Below are 14,997 nucleotides of genomic sequence, written 5' to 3'. Positions count from 1 at the left end.
GAGATGATTGTATGCAGTGTGTATGTAATTGTGCCACAGCAACCATCAGGCATGCGCAGCCTCAAACCTCCCTCTCTCTCTCTCTCTCTCTCTCTCTCATCTGTGCCATCATACAATAACAGTGCTCTAAAACCCCATTCTCACCATAGCAACCTCAGATGAACGTAAAACACTTGATGAACGATATCAGAGGAGGTGGAAAGACTGGACTTACACGTTATGTCACCCTGAGAAATCTGTTCATCAGCACAATTCATTTTTGCATTGTGCCACAACCTTGATGGAACCAAATGGTATTTTTACATTTTGAATGAGTATACTCGTTTCAAAAATAAAAAATGCATTAAATTGTGAAATTGCAAAAACGATAGTGATCAAACAAGACGAGCTGATTTATAGCACATTTCGAATACAATGGTAATTCAAAGTGTTTTACATAGAATACAGTAAAAGAGATGATTGTATGCAGTGTGTATGTAATTGTGCCACAGCAACCATCAGGCATGCGCAGCCTCAAACCTCCCTCTCTCTCTCTCTCTCTCTCTCTCTCATCTGTGCCATCATACAATAACAGTGCTCTAAAACCCCATTCTCACCATAGCAACCTCAGATGAACGTAAAACACTTGATGAACGATATCAGAGGAGGTGGAAAGACTGGACTTACACGTTATGTCACCCTGAGAAATCTGTTCATCAGCACACTGGAGAGAAGCAAGACATCATGGAGTAACTGGCTCTCACAGGTAACTTCTGTCTCGTTTCCAGTCAACTCAGTTGGATGGATCTGCAAATTGAAACGCAAATTTCTGGTAATGTGTATTTATGTGAATGCTAATTTGAATTTACAAGATGCAAGTTGTCTTATGAACTGATCATTGTTTGGGGTACCATTAAAATAGGAGTTTAATAGCCATTACTAAGGAATATGACTCAAATAATTTCACTGTAAACGATACAAGTTCGCATCTTCTTGATGCCTAATTGTTAATCTTCCTCAGCAGCAGTGTATCTGTGCATTAGCATGTTTTTAAAATATATTTTGCCTTGATAAATGGCAAGGCAGGAGCGCGTTGTCCGCCCACATAATCCCGAACTCCCACGACATGACAGGCCGTACACGCCTCTAGATCTCCTGTGGCTCACAGCTTGACATGGAACACGCTTTCACACTAAGGAGAACACTTCAACTGTAATCTCTTTTCATCTGTCAGTATGAGTGCACAGACTGCACAATGGAATAGTTCACCCAAAAATGAAACTTCTGTCATTATTTTACTCAGCCTTGTGTCGTTCCAAATCTGTATGACTTTCTTCCGTTGAACATAAAAGATGATATTTAGAGAAATGTCTTTTTTTGACCCATACAATGGATGTCAATGGTCACCAAAACCAGCACTACCAACATCAGAAATCCACCAATTAAAGAAAGTCATACAGGTTTGGAATGAAATGAATTTGGTTTTTGTGTAAACTAAGAAAAAAAAAATAGTAACTTTAATTTAAAACAAACTTGAGGCATGCATTACTAAAACTATTGCTCATACAATTTGTATTAAACTTTTGTGTTACATATAGATTAAATTGATTGTAAGGCTCGTAGTGGAGAGGTTTTTGCCAGGTGAATGATAAAATAGGCGAAAAAAATCCTTTAGACTTTTAGAATTTGATTTTATTTAAATGATGCATTCAATTTGCTATCGCAATTCATATTCAGGAATTGAATTTGAAGTTAAAAGGCATTTCTCAATTCATTTCCGCATGGTGCACAACCCTGATGGAAACCTAATGGTAGTATACTCACTCCAAACATTAAAAATGCATTGAATTGTGAAAGCAAAATAAGCATAATAAGTATTGTACAGGATAAGTGAGCGATAATATTCTATAGACTTACAATGAAATTCTAATAATATCACTAACATGTTTTCTATGTGTTGTTTCTCCTCTATATGACAGACTGCCAGTGAAGTTAATGAAAACCTCTAAAATAGTAAAATTGCAGCCACTGTTACCATGACAACTGTGTCTCTAGATGGAATTACAACAGAAAGACAGATCAGAAGAGTCTTTGAAAACACAATCAATGTAGAGTTTCTAGAGCCATTGGGACAATGACTTTATAGGTTACGCAACCGCTCCAGTGATTTACACACTCTTAAAACTGATCATACTTTAAATGTAGGTCAGAAACAGTACAAAATGTAATGATGCAACCAAACTGGCTGAGAATCTTCTAACTGCTGTAAACTTTTACCACCCCCTGGTGGAATTAGTGTATAGTTATCCAGAAACTAATTAGTTTAACTGTCCATACTCTTTTAGTACAGTATAATCTAACGAGCAATGAAACTAAAAGGAGTACCTTGTAAATCAATTTCCTCCACAGACTATCCTCCTGCCATGGCCCATGCAGGCCCAGAGGTGCACTGGAGGTGGCTGGAGCTCCACGACTCAGTGTCTATGGGGTCTGTGGAGAGGAAGGTCCGGACGGCTGCAGGGACCAGACAGTGGAGGATCCACCGCCGACCCAAACCCAGACACTCCTTTCTGGATGAGCGCAGGCTGCACTACGCTGCTTGGGAGGGATGTCTGGACCAAGTCAAGGCCATGCTGGAACGTGGCGTGCCTGCTAACTGCCAGTTAGTGATCTATAACCTTAACAGAATAGTTCATCCAAAATAATTGTCATTTTCATGTAATTCCAAGTGATGCAATTTTTCAGGTGAACTTCGTGTTTAATCTGGTAAAGGGATCATGTTGCACATTTTTGAATAATCTGATTTTGTTGCGTACATTGTGTCACATGATAAAGCGACAAATAATAAAAGCTAAGTTTTTTTTCTCTCATATAGAGTGCAGAAGTGCCTGTCCACTTTTGCAGCAGCCTTGGTTCTGAAAGTTGTTGTTTTTTTCATTCATTCACATACATATCCAAATATTTAAGTAGGTTGAGCGTGGAGGAAGACTGGATTGCGTTATTCTTCCCATTACTTTATGAGAGCGGGCATTTTTGGTGAAATTTGCTTGTTTTGATTCTCTGATTGGTGGAGATTTCTCTGCAGAATCATGGTTAATGTAAGTTTCTCACCAGATGTCCTGCAGTTAAACACTATTACTTATTAAAATATACAGTAAATGCAAGCTGGATGATTCAACAAAAGCATATACCATCAATTATAAACCTTGTAGCTCGTCTTCTTTAACGGTTTAGAAGTTATCAATAAACTATGTTTAAAGCCTAAAATAAATGTTCATCGTATAAAGAGTTAGTATCCCATCACAAAATGTGAATCAGTTTAGCTCAATTCATATGGATTTATTTTCAAATACCTTTATTATCTTTATTACCATATTGGATAATTTGGGGTTAGAAGATTAATCAAAGTTTTATGGGTTTGAAATGACATGATGCGGAGTAAATGATGGCAGAATTTTCATATTTTGGTCAGCTATGAATTAAGAGAAAATATTTAAACTTTTTTTTAAATTATACTTATCACTTTTTTGTCAACAGTATTTTTTTGCTATAATGTTATTTCACACTTTCCATGATATGTCCCTTCGAAAATAAATATTATTACAGTGTCACACATGTTAGTAACAAAGGTTCCAGTGTAAAATAGTAATGTCTAATACCATGAAAAAATCTGTTGTGCTATTCCCAAAATAAATATATAGTCATTTTATTCGCTGACTGGGCCATTTTGTGCTTCCAGGGACCCGTATGGTTGGACAGCTGTCCACCACGCCTCTTTCAAGGGTCATCTCATGCTGATCAAGTTCCTGTTGCAAACCGGCCAGGTTGAGGTAAATAGCCAGGACTTCTTCAACTGCACTCCCCTGCACCGCTCCTGCAGTGGAGGAAACCCTGAGACCACACACGTTCTCCTCCAGAAGGGGGCGTCACATTCAGCAAGGTCCTGCTCCGGCCAGACGCCCCTTCACCTGGCTGCAGCCAGCGGTCACCTGGGCACGGCTCGAGTTCTGCTCCAGCACTTGGCCTCACCGAACCCCCAGGACTTTCATAAGTGGACACCCCTGCACTGGGCAGTTTTTGGAGGCTGGGGCGATGTGGCGGAGCTCTTGCTAGATAATGGGGCAGACGTGGAGGGAGGAAAGGGTGTGGGCATGAGCCCCCTACAGCTGGCAGTGTTGGTGGGGAATGAGGCGGGGGTGAGGCTACTGCTCCACCGAGGTGCAGATGCCAATATGAGGGGTCCTAACGGCCGCACAGCCATGCACCTTTGTGCCTGCTCTGGAGACAAGAAGGTGACTGAAGGAATAGTTCACTCAAAAATGAAAATAATTCCATAATTTACTCACCCCTCAAGCCATCCTATGTGTATATTCCTTTCTTCTTTCAGACAAACACAATTTGAGTTAAATAATATCCTGGCTCTTTCCAGCTATGTAATGGCAGTGAATGGTGCCTGAGTTTTTGAAGCTCCAAAAAGTGCATCCATCCATCATAAAAGTAATCCATAGTGGGTTAATGAAATCCATCATACATCGTAACTCGACTCTCTTGTGAATGCACAAACAGGAAGTAACTACACTCTAAAAAATGCGAGGTGTAAAACAACCTAACTTGGGTTATTTTTTGGCAACCCAGCTGGTTGGGTTGATGTTTTTACCCAACATGCTGGGTTGTTTTATTTAAGTTAAAAAATGATTATATTGCTGCCTTAAAATGGGCTGGAAATTTAAAAAAATCACACACAGAATTACTAGAGGCAACAGCAATAATCAAAAGATGAACATTTATTATTAAGCAAGAACACATTGACAAAATATAAGACAAATTTAATTTATATGGGTGAATACCGCATAGTTTACAATATTACATACATTTAAACTCATTCAACAAGCATTTTTGAAATAAAAACTGTAACATTTAAAAGTAGCATTTTAATTTAAGCGTATTCCACCGTACTCTGTAATCGATTTTTACTGAAATAGCACTAATTCTCATGCTGGTGCTTTGCTGAAATCTGAGCCGGTGAAGGGCTGCTGTTCACGGGGGAACTGCTAACCTCAGACCGCTGCCTCACGTTTCACTCGTAGCTGTAGCATGCCGTGACTGACTCTATAACCTGCCCATAAACAAACAGTACTGAGATTAGAGAACATATTTTTACCATCAAATTAAATTAAACTATATTAAATATAATTTATGTTATGCAAGGCAAAAGACGTTCATGCGAAACGACGACCACTGCTGACGCAGCTAACTGACCTTATGTCTCGTCCTTATGTTGTGTTGCGTAAAATAATATAATTTACAGCACAGTAAAGACTTCATAAATAAAATAAAAGGTATACAAACCCTTATTTCACTAAAGAAGTGCACCAAATCGGCGGCGGCAGCGCTGAGAACTGCTCTCTCCTGTAGTGGACACAAAAAGCCCGCACTCTGAATGAAACTCAGCAGCTGGGTTGTTTCATCAGAGACAGGCTTAACCCAGCGGTTGGGTAGAAAAAAATAACCCAGCATTAAAAATGACCCAGCAACTTAGTTACAGAAAAACTACCCAGCACCTGGGTAAATAATATTAAAAATAACCCAATAAAATGACCCAACAAGCTGAACCCAGGATTTGGGTTTAAAAAAAAAAAACCAGCACCTGGGTAAAAATATTAAAAACAACCCAATAAAATGAGCCAACAGGCAGAACCCATTGGTTAAAAAAAAGAACCCAGCATTTTTTTTAGAGTGCAGTGATAATGGTTTCTAAAATTTTAAATATGGATTTTTTTTTTTTTACAAAAACCCATCACTTCGCATCAGAAGGCATTCACCTTTGAGTTAATTATGAACTACTACTAACTACTAACCTACTGCGTTAGGCTAACCGAGACTTGTCATTTGCGCTTACATATTGTTGCTCTTTTGTTAGTTTTGATTGCTTCGATTGTCCTCACTTTTATCGCTTTGGATAAAAGTGTCTGCTAAATGATTAAATGTAAATTATGAGCTACTTTTTCAATTAAATATTACAACTGTTTTTAATTTAATGTAGAATATTTACAGAAACATACAATTACTGTTGCCCATAACACTGATGGGCAAAACATCACATCTACCAAGGCGTTGGCTTTAAAAACTACCGAGACTGTGTAAATGAAGTTTGTGGCTAGAACATTGGTTACTGAGATGCTATATTACACGAGGCTTGATGACACATAAAATGATACATAAAATTGGCAGTATAACATGGTTAGTTACTTTATACCAGGAGTGATTAAATAATGTTATGCTATCCAATGTTATCCAGCACTGATCATGTGATCACTTAGTCTCTTATAAATGTTCTCTCTAAAAAAATCTGCATACATGAAGTGTCCTATAAACACCTCAATGCATTTGTTTCCAATCAACCCTATTACCGCAGCATTGCTTGCATTTGCCAAGACTGTGAATTCAAGGTCTCTCTGCCCTTTTGGCTGTGTTCTGTCAGAGTCACGCCCACTGCGTGCTGTGAAACAGATGGCATTTGTGTGGGTGAAGGGCGGTGTTCTGTTCCTGTCTCCTTAGCACCATTTGATCTTTCTTTTACTCTCTACTTTTCATCTGTCCCATCTAAACCGCATCTTCTCCTTTCTCATAGATCCTCCAGCAGCTGTTAACAGGAGGGGCTAAGGTTGACATCAGGGATGGAGATGTGGCGTCTCCGCTGCATCTGGCTGCCCGCAGTGGCTCCAGGGCTGTGGTGCACTTGTTGATTCTGAATGGAGCAGGACTTGAGGACGGGGACAACCTCAAAATGACACCACTGCACTACTCAACACTCAGGGACAATGTTGAGGCTGCCAAACTGTTGCTGCACTATGGGGCAGATGTGAATGCTGTGGAGAGGCTCGGACAGACACCTTTGCACTTGGCCTCTGAGAGGGGTCACAGCAAGGTGTGTTGATTCTCTCTCATTTTTAAGATCATACTCTACCAGTTAAAAGTGTGGAATAATTGAGATGTTTTTAAGTATTTGAAATAAGCCTCTTATGCTCACCAAGGCTGCATTTAATATATTTTATATTTATATACAGTAAAAACTGTAGACCATTAAACCATTGAGATGATCTTATCTGTGATTTTGCTTTCCTATGGGAAAATGTAGGAAGTAAATGTGTACCTGTGTCTTTCCTTTCTCGCTACACTCGATTGTGATTCAATCCACAGGTCCTCAAGGTTCTGCTAGACAAAGGGGCTGATCCCGCTATAAGGAGCAGCTGGAGAGAAACAGCGGAGGACGTTGCAAGGGCACACGATCAGCTAGGTGTAGTCCAGCTCCTTCAGCAACACCAGGCGGTCAGGATGAGAGATCAAGCTCAGGACAGTGTGGAGAGAGAGAAGAAATAACAGTGAATTAAGGCCTGTTCACACTGAGGATTAAAATGATAACTATAACGTTTCATTAATCATTCTAATTCTAACTATAATGACATTGATGAAAAATGTCTTTCAAAATGAATTCCTTTCCAGCTGATGGATGATAAAAACATTGACAACCAATCAAAATCCAACTGACTTTAAAGGGCTCAAGTTGTTGCTATAGTTATCTTTATAGTTTCCGTCTTGGAAAGGAAAGGATGTGACGTGTGGCCAAGTATGGTGTCCCATACTTGGAATTTGTGCTCTGCATTTAACCCATCCAAGTGCACACACACAGCAGTGAGTAGTGAACAAACACACACACACACACACCGTGAACACACACCCGGGTGTGAACGGGCCTTAACAGTTTGAGTCCACTGATTTGATTGGACAAGTCGCATTCCAAGAATATTTATATTATGGGTATGGTCACATTTACCATTGTTTGGCAAATGTAATAGGAATTCATGTAAATGAGAATCTTTTTTGAGGGCAAAAGATTGCAGATTTTGCTCGGGTTCAAGTTGGTCACACAAATTTACTGCACTGATCAACAGAAAGCTCCTTGGTTTGAACGTGACTTCTGTGAGAGCTGTATATACCATCATTATGACTAGGGCCATTGCTACAAATCATGGGAATTTTTTTATTTGATGGTGGTGGATAAATCCTCTGGTAATAACTCTAGTGCCTATAGTATATTGTTGTAAAGTGTGTTATATTTTTAAGGGTCTATATGGAATAAAATCACCTTCAACATTCAGACACTGGGGTGACAATTTCTAATAAAACAGGTGAAGCATTCAAGGAAATTCTAAAGGGAAGGAAATGATGAAGTGTGGCCAAGTATGGTGTCCCATACTCAGAATTTGTGCTCTGCATTTCACCCATCCAAGTGCGCACACACAGCAGTGAGTAGTGAACAAACACACACACACCATGAACACACACCCACATTGGGCAGCCATTATTTTTGTTTTACATGCAAACAAAGTTTAAATCACATTTTATAAAAGGAGATAAATAACCGCCAGTGCTGGGAAGGTTGCTTTAGAAATGTAATAGGTTACAGATTACAAGTTACCATATTTAAAATGTAATAAGTAGTGTAACAATTGCAGTTACTTTTTAATGAAACTGAATACATGTGATTACTTTTTAATTACTTTTCTAAATTTCTAACGAATGTTTTCAAAATGTTAATCATTCTGAAACATTTAAAGCAGGCAGGGTTAACCTTACAGTAGCACTCAACACTGCACTCTGGCTTAAACGTTCATTTATTGAACATATTTATTGACTTTCCAACCTATTTTGGGTGCATTTTACACAAGAATAGTAATATTTAAGCAACAGTACACTATTCAGAAGGTTGGGTTAAACATTTAACCCAACCGCTGGGTCAAAACAACCTAATCACTGTTTGTCCATATTTCACCCAGCACTGGGTTGTTTTTAACCCAGCATTTTTAGAGTGTGATTACTTCTCAAAATCCTTCATCACTTGAATTAAGATTATAAAAATGTCATTTTAAAGCACAGCCACCACAAAATCAGACATTAACACCTCTTTTTACTTTGAGATCATTCAGAGTTACAGATTTACAGTCATATGAAGATATAGTTTAATAGCTATGATATTTTAAAAATCAAATCTTTGCACAGCTATGACCGAAAACACTGTCATCTAACAATGCTTTGGAAAAAACAGCTAATCTTAAAAAATAAAGCATATACATAAATCCAGATTGGAAACACAACAGGTAACACACAGATGTGTCCTATTCTGTATCCTAAACTCCTGAAATATATTTTAGAGCAGTCAGTGCAATCTAGGAAGAAATCAATCAAATCTGTATGTGTGTGAAAATATTCAGGTGTAAACCCCTTTGCAGTCGTTAACATTTTCATAAGTAAGTGTAATTTAATTATACAAATTTTCTCAGTAACAGATTACAGTTACATTTATTTTGTAATTAAATCATGTAATTCCGTTACATGTAACTAGTTACTCCCCATCACTGAACCACTCATATTCTCCCAAAGAAAATCTGATTGCACTGATGAAAAATATATTAGTAAAGTTACTTCCTCACACTCTAAAAAATGCTGGGTTAAACACAGCCCAGTGCTGGGTAAAATAGGGACAAACCCAGCAATTGGGTTGTTTTGACCCAGCGGTTGGGTTAAATTTAATGCCTGAGAAAAATTTCTATCAACATTTTTCTGAATACTCATAACTTGGAAACAGAAGTATACTGATAAATTGCTATGCTTGCTCCTGCGTAATTACGTGGAGTGCTTTATGTATTCATTAGACCCAGTTTTCAGCACTATAAAACCAATAATGCATTTTTTTTTTAAATTGTATTAATTATTTTTTAAAGAAACAGCACAGCATTGAAATACAGTTATGCAACAGGAAAAATTAAGGAAAAATGAAAAAAGTAAACAGTAGATTAAGGGAATTTGTTATGAGTTTGGGAGATTTTTTAGAGTATGGTAAATCTCAGCAAGAAAGACTTCAAATCTAGGCAAAGCACACACACACACACACACAAAACAGAAAAACAATAAGTTCAACTTAATGCCTGAGAAAAATTTCTATCAACATTTTTCTGAATACTCATAACTTGGAAACAGAAGTATACTGATAAATTGCTATGCTTGCTCCTGCGTAATTACGTGGAGTGCTTTATGTATTCATGTATGTTATACGTGAATATAATACATTTTATTCGGCTCTACAATAGGCCGCGGAAGTGTACAAATCTGTTTGAGAGGTTTACGTTAGAGCAACGTTCAATCCTGACAGAAAAAAAACACCTGGAAGTACACGCTTCATTTACAGTAACGGACTGCATTAAGTTCCATCTGCAGGAGGCGCTGTGAAAAATAAATTCGTGTAATAATTTCTACCTGTTTGAGAGCGCTTGCAGCCCCGGCATACCAGGAATATATTTAAAACGTGTAATTATTTATGGGCACAAAAACGTACTTTAAAGTAATGTGGTGGGTTACAGCGTTGAATAAAGTAACGGTTATCTGACAGCGATTGGTTTGTTGAGGTCACGTGACACATCTCTGCACCAATCAGCGAGCTGTCCCGTGAGCAGCGCTGTGCAGTGCTGTTTTCCGCTCTGGGTTACGAATCTATTTCTAGATAGTAACGTCCTCGGCAGGTACCGACGACAGCGATCATGGAGGCGTCGATGGCCACCGGTCCCGCCGCAAACGCGCCTGCTAATAGCGAGGGCATATTAATAGGGGATAAAGTGTATTCCGAAGTCTTCCTCACCATCGATAATTCTTTGATTCCGGAGGAAAATCTCTCCCCGACCCCGTCTATGCAGGACGGCCTCGACCTGTACACCGAGACAGACCTGCGGATCCTGGGCTGCGAGCTCATCCAGTCCGCCGGAATCCTGCTCTTTAAAGTAATGTGGTGGGTTACAGCGTTGAATAAAGTAACGGTTATCTGACAGCGATTGGTTTGTTGAGGTCACGTGACACATCTCTGCACCAATCAGCGAGCTGTCCCGTGAGCAGCGCTGTGCAGTGCTGTTTTCCGCTCTGGGTTACGAATCTATTTCTAGATAGTAACGTCCTCGGCAGGTACCGACGACAGCGATCATGGAGGCGTCGATGGCCACCGGTCCCGCCGCAAACGCGCCTGCTAATAGCGAGGGCATATTAATAGGGGATAAAGTGTATTCCGAAGTCTTCCTCACCATCGATAATTCTTTGATTCCGGAGGAAAATCTCTCCCCGACCCCGTCTATGCAGGACGGCCTCGACCTGTACACCGAGACAGACCTGCGGATCCTGGGCTGCGAGCTCATCCAGTCCGCCGGAATCCTGCTGCGACTGCCGCAGGTAAATATTCGGTTTGCCGAACTAACGTTTCTTAAACGATGAATGAAGTGAAGCTGTGAAGTTATGCTAGCTTGAAATAAACCATTGATGTGACATTATCAAACAAGAACTCATAACCCAACAAAACACACCAGACTTTCCAAAGGACTAACAGTTAGACACACCCGCCCCCAAATAAATTAGATATAAATGTAGTTTATACAATGTGTGTAATCTAGAGATACAGCTCAGTGGTTTTGAACGTCTCTCGCGAGCGGTGTCCATCGGCTAGACAAAAACAAAATGGCGGACGTTGCTTTTGAAACGAGACGGGGCCGTTTACGTTAACGTTATATAAAATTTTCTTTAATCGTAATTATGTTTCAGGTGGCCATGGCGACCGGACAAGTGCTTTTTCATCGATTCTTCTACTCGAAGTCTTTCGTGAAACACAGTTTTGAGGTAAGAGAATAAAGCCGTATTTACAAGCAATGCGGATGGCAGCCATGTTGTTTGAGTGTAAATGACGTTCAAGCAGATTATAGCTCAAAGGTGTGATAATCAATATTACTCTTTAAATGTTGTCGTCATAATAGGATAATTATGATGGGCGTTTTTTAAAATACCAGCATGCCTACCAATCATACCAACTGCCTAACTAGACAGCATTTTTGGGCATTATAGGCGTGTTAGAACGGATTACTGTTTCGCTAGTCCGCTCACTACGTTGGCGTTGTGTGTGTGTAATAGGGCTGGACGATATGGCCAAAATTGATATCACGATATATTTCTTAATTTAGGACGATACGATATAATTTCGATATCGATATGAACACTATTTATCTGAAATAGAAATCTTTTGTAACATTATAAATGCCTTTATCATCACTTTTGATCCATTTTAAGCGTCCTTGCTAAATAAAAGTATTAATTTCTATAATTTCTTTCCCCCAAAAAATAATAAAAATGATACTGGAGTCGTGTATAATGTTACAAAATCTTTTTATTTCAGATAAATGCTGATCTTTGGATCTTTCTATTCATCAAAGAATCCTGAAAAAAAATGCACTCAACTGTTTTAAATATTGATAATCAGCATATTAGAATGATTTCTGAAGGCTCATGTGACACTGAAGACTAGAATAACGATGCTGAAAATGTACCTATGTATGATCACCGGAATAAATTACATTTTAAAATCTATTCAAATAGAAAGCAATTTTAAATAGCAAAAATATTTCAACATTTTACTGTTTTTGCTGTACTTTGGATCAAATAAAAGAGAATTCTTAAAAAAACATTAAAAAAAAAGCTTATTGTTCAAAAACTTTTGACTGGTAGTGCAGGCTGATTATTCTTATAGATTGAAACAAATGTGTTTCAGCCAGAAAAAAGGGTATGAAAAGTGCTCAGAGTCGCTGCAGAAAACAAACAAAAATTGAACGACAACAAAAACTGGAAATGTTGCTGGAGACGGGCTTATTGAAAATGCAAATTCATTCTCTGCCAGCAGGAGGCGCTTTTAGAGTGATAAAACTAGCGCTTTCTCCGGTAACGGCTGTAATCAAAGCAGCTCAAAAACGCTTCTTTATCAGGTCAAATGAAAATGCCATCGAAACTTTTCTGAAGACAGTCGGTTCCCTTCAGAGATACATTCATATAAAACACCCGCGCCGTGCTATGATTTTGAAACGTGCAGTGCTCATGTTTATTCAACGAAGTCAAACGGCACAAATAAATCAATGTATGGGAAACTGGTCATGTATATCGGAAATGTGTTTAAAAATCATATCACCGTTATTGAAAAAAATTATATCGCGATACATATTGATATTGAATTATTGTCCAGCCCTAGTGTGTATGTACATATACACACACACACACACACACACACACATACATGTACATATATAGCTCTCGTTATAATTATCCTATTAAGATTGGATTGGAAAAAATTCCATTGGCAGATGCAAATTAAAAGCATGTTACACAAACATTTGCTCAATTTCACTATTTATCGTTATAAAATGGTATTATCAGCTAACAAGTTGATATATTTATCAGTGTATAAACTAATGTATGCTGTGTGTTTTGTAATAGTGTTTTGACAGCTCTTTCTGTCATCTGTTCTCTCTCTAGATTGCTGCCATGGCCTGTGTTAACTTGGCTTCAAAGATCGAAGAAGCCCCTCGACGAATTAGGGACGTCATCAACGTGTTTCATCATTTAAGGCAGCTCCGAGGCAAAAGGTAAGCGTGGCTCATTCTCGCAGAGCTTCTGTCACACGTTTTCTCTGTCCGGTACCTGTGCCGGCAACCTCCCACCTTAACGGATTTATTTTTCTTTGGATAACATTTAATGTCATCACCTCAAACTGTAAATGATTCAGGTATACTTAAACATGTTAACTGTGAGTAGTCTGTGCACTTCTGTTTGTCATTGATATGATGTCTTGATTTTGTTTGCTTTATTCTAAACCATTTTAAAGCTTTTCAGTTCCTTCATCAGTCATAATTGGTAGTAACAGCAGGATATTCTGATTACCTGAGCAAGTAAAAAACATTCGATCAGCTCAAAAGTGTAATCTTGATCAAGGGAACGTGGTGCCAGTTGAGCGATATTGTGATTACTTACTGGCTAGTATCATTTTAATTCCAGAATGACGTAGAGAACAATTTAAAAAGGAAAATTTGCTCATCTGAAATCAAGGACGCGTTATTAACTTGAATTCTTTTTTCCCTTGCAACCAACTAACAGCGACCAGCTACATTTACCAATGCCTGGGTGATGTGGAAATGGTACGTAGAGATGAAGCAGTCGGCATGGCAACAGTGAGCGAGGTGTCGCTTCCCCCCCTCCCCCGGGAGAAGCCAGTGGTCTGAAAGCGGTCACTGGGATATCGGGGATCGACAGGTTGGCCGCTGGTCCGAAGCGTCTGGGTGACTCCTGTATCTCAGTTTAAGCTTATTGTCTCTGCCAGCACAGGTGACAATCTTTTAATTTTCATTTCATTTTTAAAAAAAAGACACCTCACCACACGTCATAGCTTCCACAGAAATATTTCACGCTGCACATGCAAGATTAAAATCTCTTAAATATTCACATGATGGGAGCTGTGAGGGTTGCATACTGGGAATGTGCTGTTTTTTGTGTACTAATGTAAGCATGGTTTAGATTGGGTGTCTTAGACAATTTATTGTCCAAAATTCACAATTAAATATTACGTTATACGAAGAACAGTCATGAAATGTCATTGGCATTGAGGTTTTTTTTTGTGTGCGTTTACTCTTAGAAATGACTAACCAAGTTGTTTAGTGTAGATGATTTAGACGTTTTATGATTATTAATTTAGATGTAATTGTGTGAAACCATAAAACCAAAGAGATTGTATTTGTGCATTATGAAATATTCATGCACTTGTGGAAATCAGTGAAATCAGATAATAACTGTGGAGAAAAAAACAAAACAATTAAATTGGTTAAAGCAGAAGAGAGAAATATTTAAGTTCTGTTAGGTTAGTAAAATATAGACTAGACTGGTAATATTATATTTTTGTAATATTAGGTTAGGTATACAACGTGGTTTTAGCAAGATATTAAATTTGAAGTGTTTCTGTTTTTATCATAACTGGACTGTTATAGTATTTCAATAGTTAAAGGAGTACACGAATTAATTTCATTTACATGCCTTGTAGTTAGTCAGTATTTCATACTTTTGAAGTGCATATTTAGATAATGTGGTTGAAAGTGACCGTTGTTATTTACATGA

General features: G+C 38.5%; 2 protein-coding genes across 2 annotated transcripts in view; both read left to right on the top strand.

Annotated features, from left to right (window-relative positions):
* Positions 1-525: 525 nt before the first annotated feature.
* Positions 526-7,640, top strand: LOC107563505 (ankyrin repeat domain-containing protein 65-like). Its single transcript, XM_016248401.1, has 5 exons — positions 526-745; positions 2,389-2,641; positions 3,719-4,271; positions 6,611-6,907; positions 7,180-7,640. The coding sequence occupies exons 2-5, from the start codon at positions 2,403-2,405 to the stop codon at positions 7,357-7,359; spliced, it is 1,269 nt and encodes a 422-aa protein (XP_016103887.1). The 5' UTR covers positions 526-745; positions 2,389-2,402; the 3' UTR covers positions 7,360-7,640.
* A 3,320-nt stretch (positions 7,641-10,960) lies between these two features.
* The window catches only part of LOC107563513 (cyclin-L1-like), a 13,007-nt gene continuing 8,970 nt past the window's right edge, over positions 10,961-14,997 (top strand). Inside the window, exons 1-3 of the mRNA XM_016248406.1 lie at positions 10,961-11,250; positions 11,617-11,691; positions 13,369-13,478. Coding sequence (XP_016103892.1) covers positions 11,008-11,250; positions 11,617-11,691; positions 13,369-13,478 — 428 coding nt within the window. The 5' untranslated portion in view covers positions 10,961-11,007. The remainder of the gene's footprint in view (positions 11,251-11,616; positions 11,692-13,368; positions 13,479-14,997) is intronic.

This window comes from Sinocyclocheilus grahami, unplaced genomic scaffold (assembly GCF_001515645.1).
Source record: "Sinocyclocheilus grahami isolate Dianchi unplaced genomic scaffold, SAMN03320097.WGS_v1.1 scaffold877.1, whole genome shotgun sequence".
Classification (NCBI taxonomy): Eukaryota; Metazoa; Chordata; class Actinopteri; order Cypriniformes; family Cyprinidae; genus Sinocyclocheilus; species Sinocyclocheilus grahami.
The sequence above is the reverse complement of the archived record's forward strand: the minus strand, read 5'-3'. Positions and strand labels throughout refer to the sequence as shown.

Bases quoted from the DNA above. Each gene is read 5' to 3' on its own strand.
- LOC107563505 (XM_016248401.1), top strand. From the start codon at position 2,403: ATGGCCCATGCAGGCCCAGAGGTGCACTGGAGGTGGCTGGAGCTCCAC. The intron at 2,642-3,718 runs GTTAGTGATCTA...TTGTGCTTCCAG, and splicing joins GGCGTGCCTGCTAACTGCCA to GGACCCGTATGGTTGGACAG. The intron at 4,272-6,610 runs GTGACTGAAGGA...CCTTTCTCATAG, and splicing joins CCTGCTCTGGAGACAAGAAG to ATCCTCCAGCAGCTGTTAAC.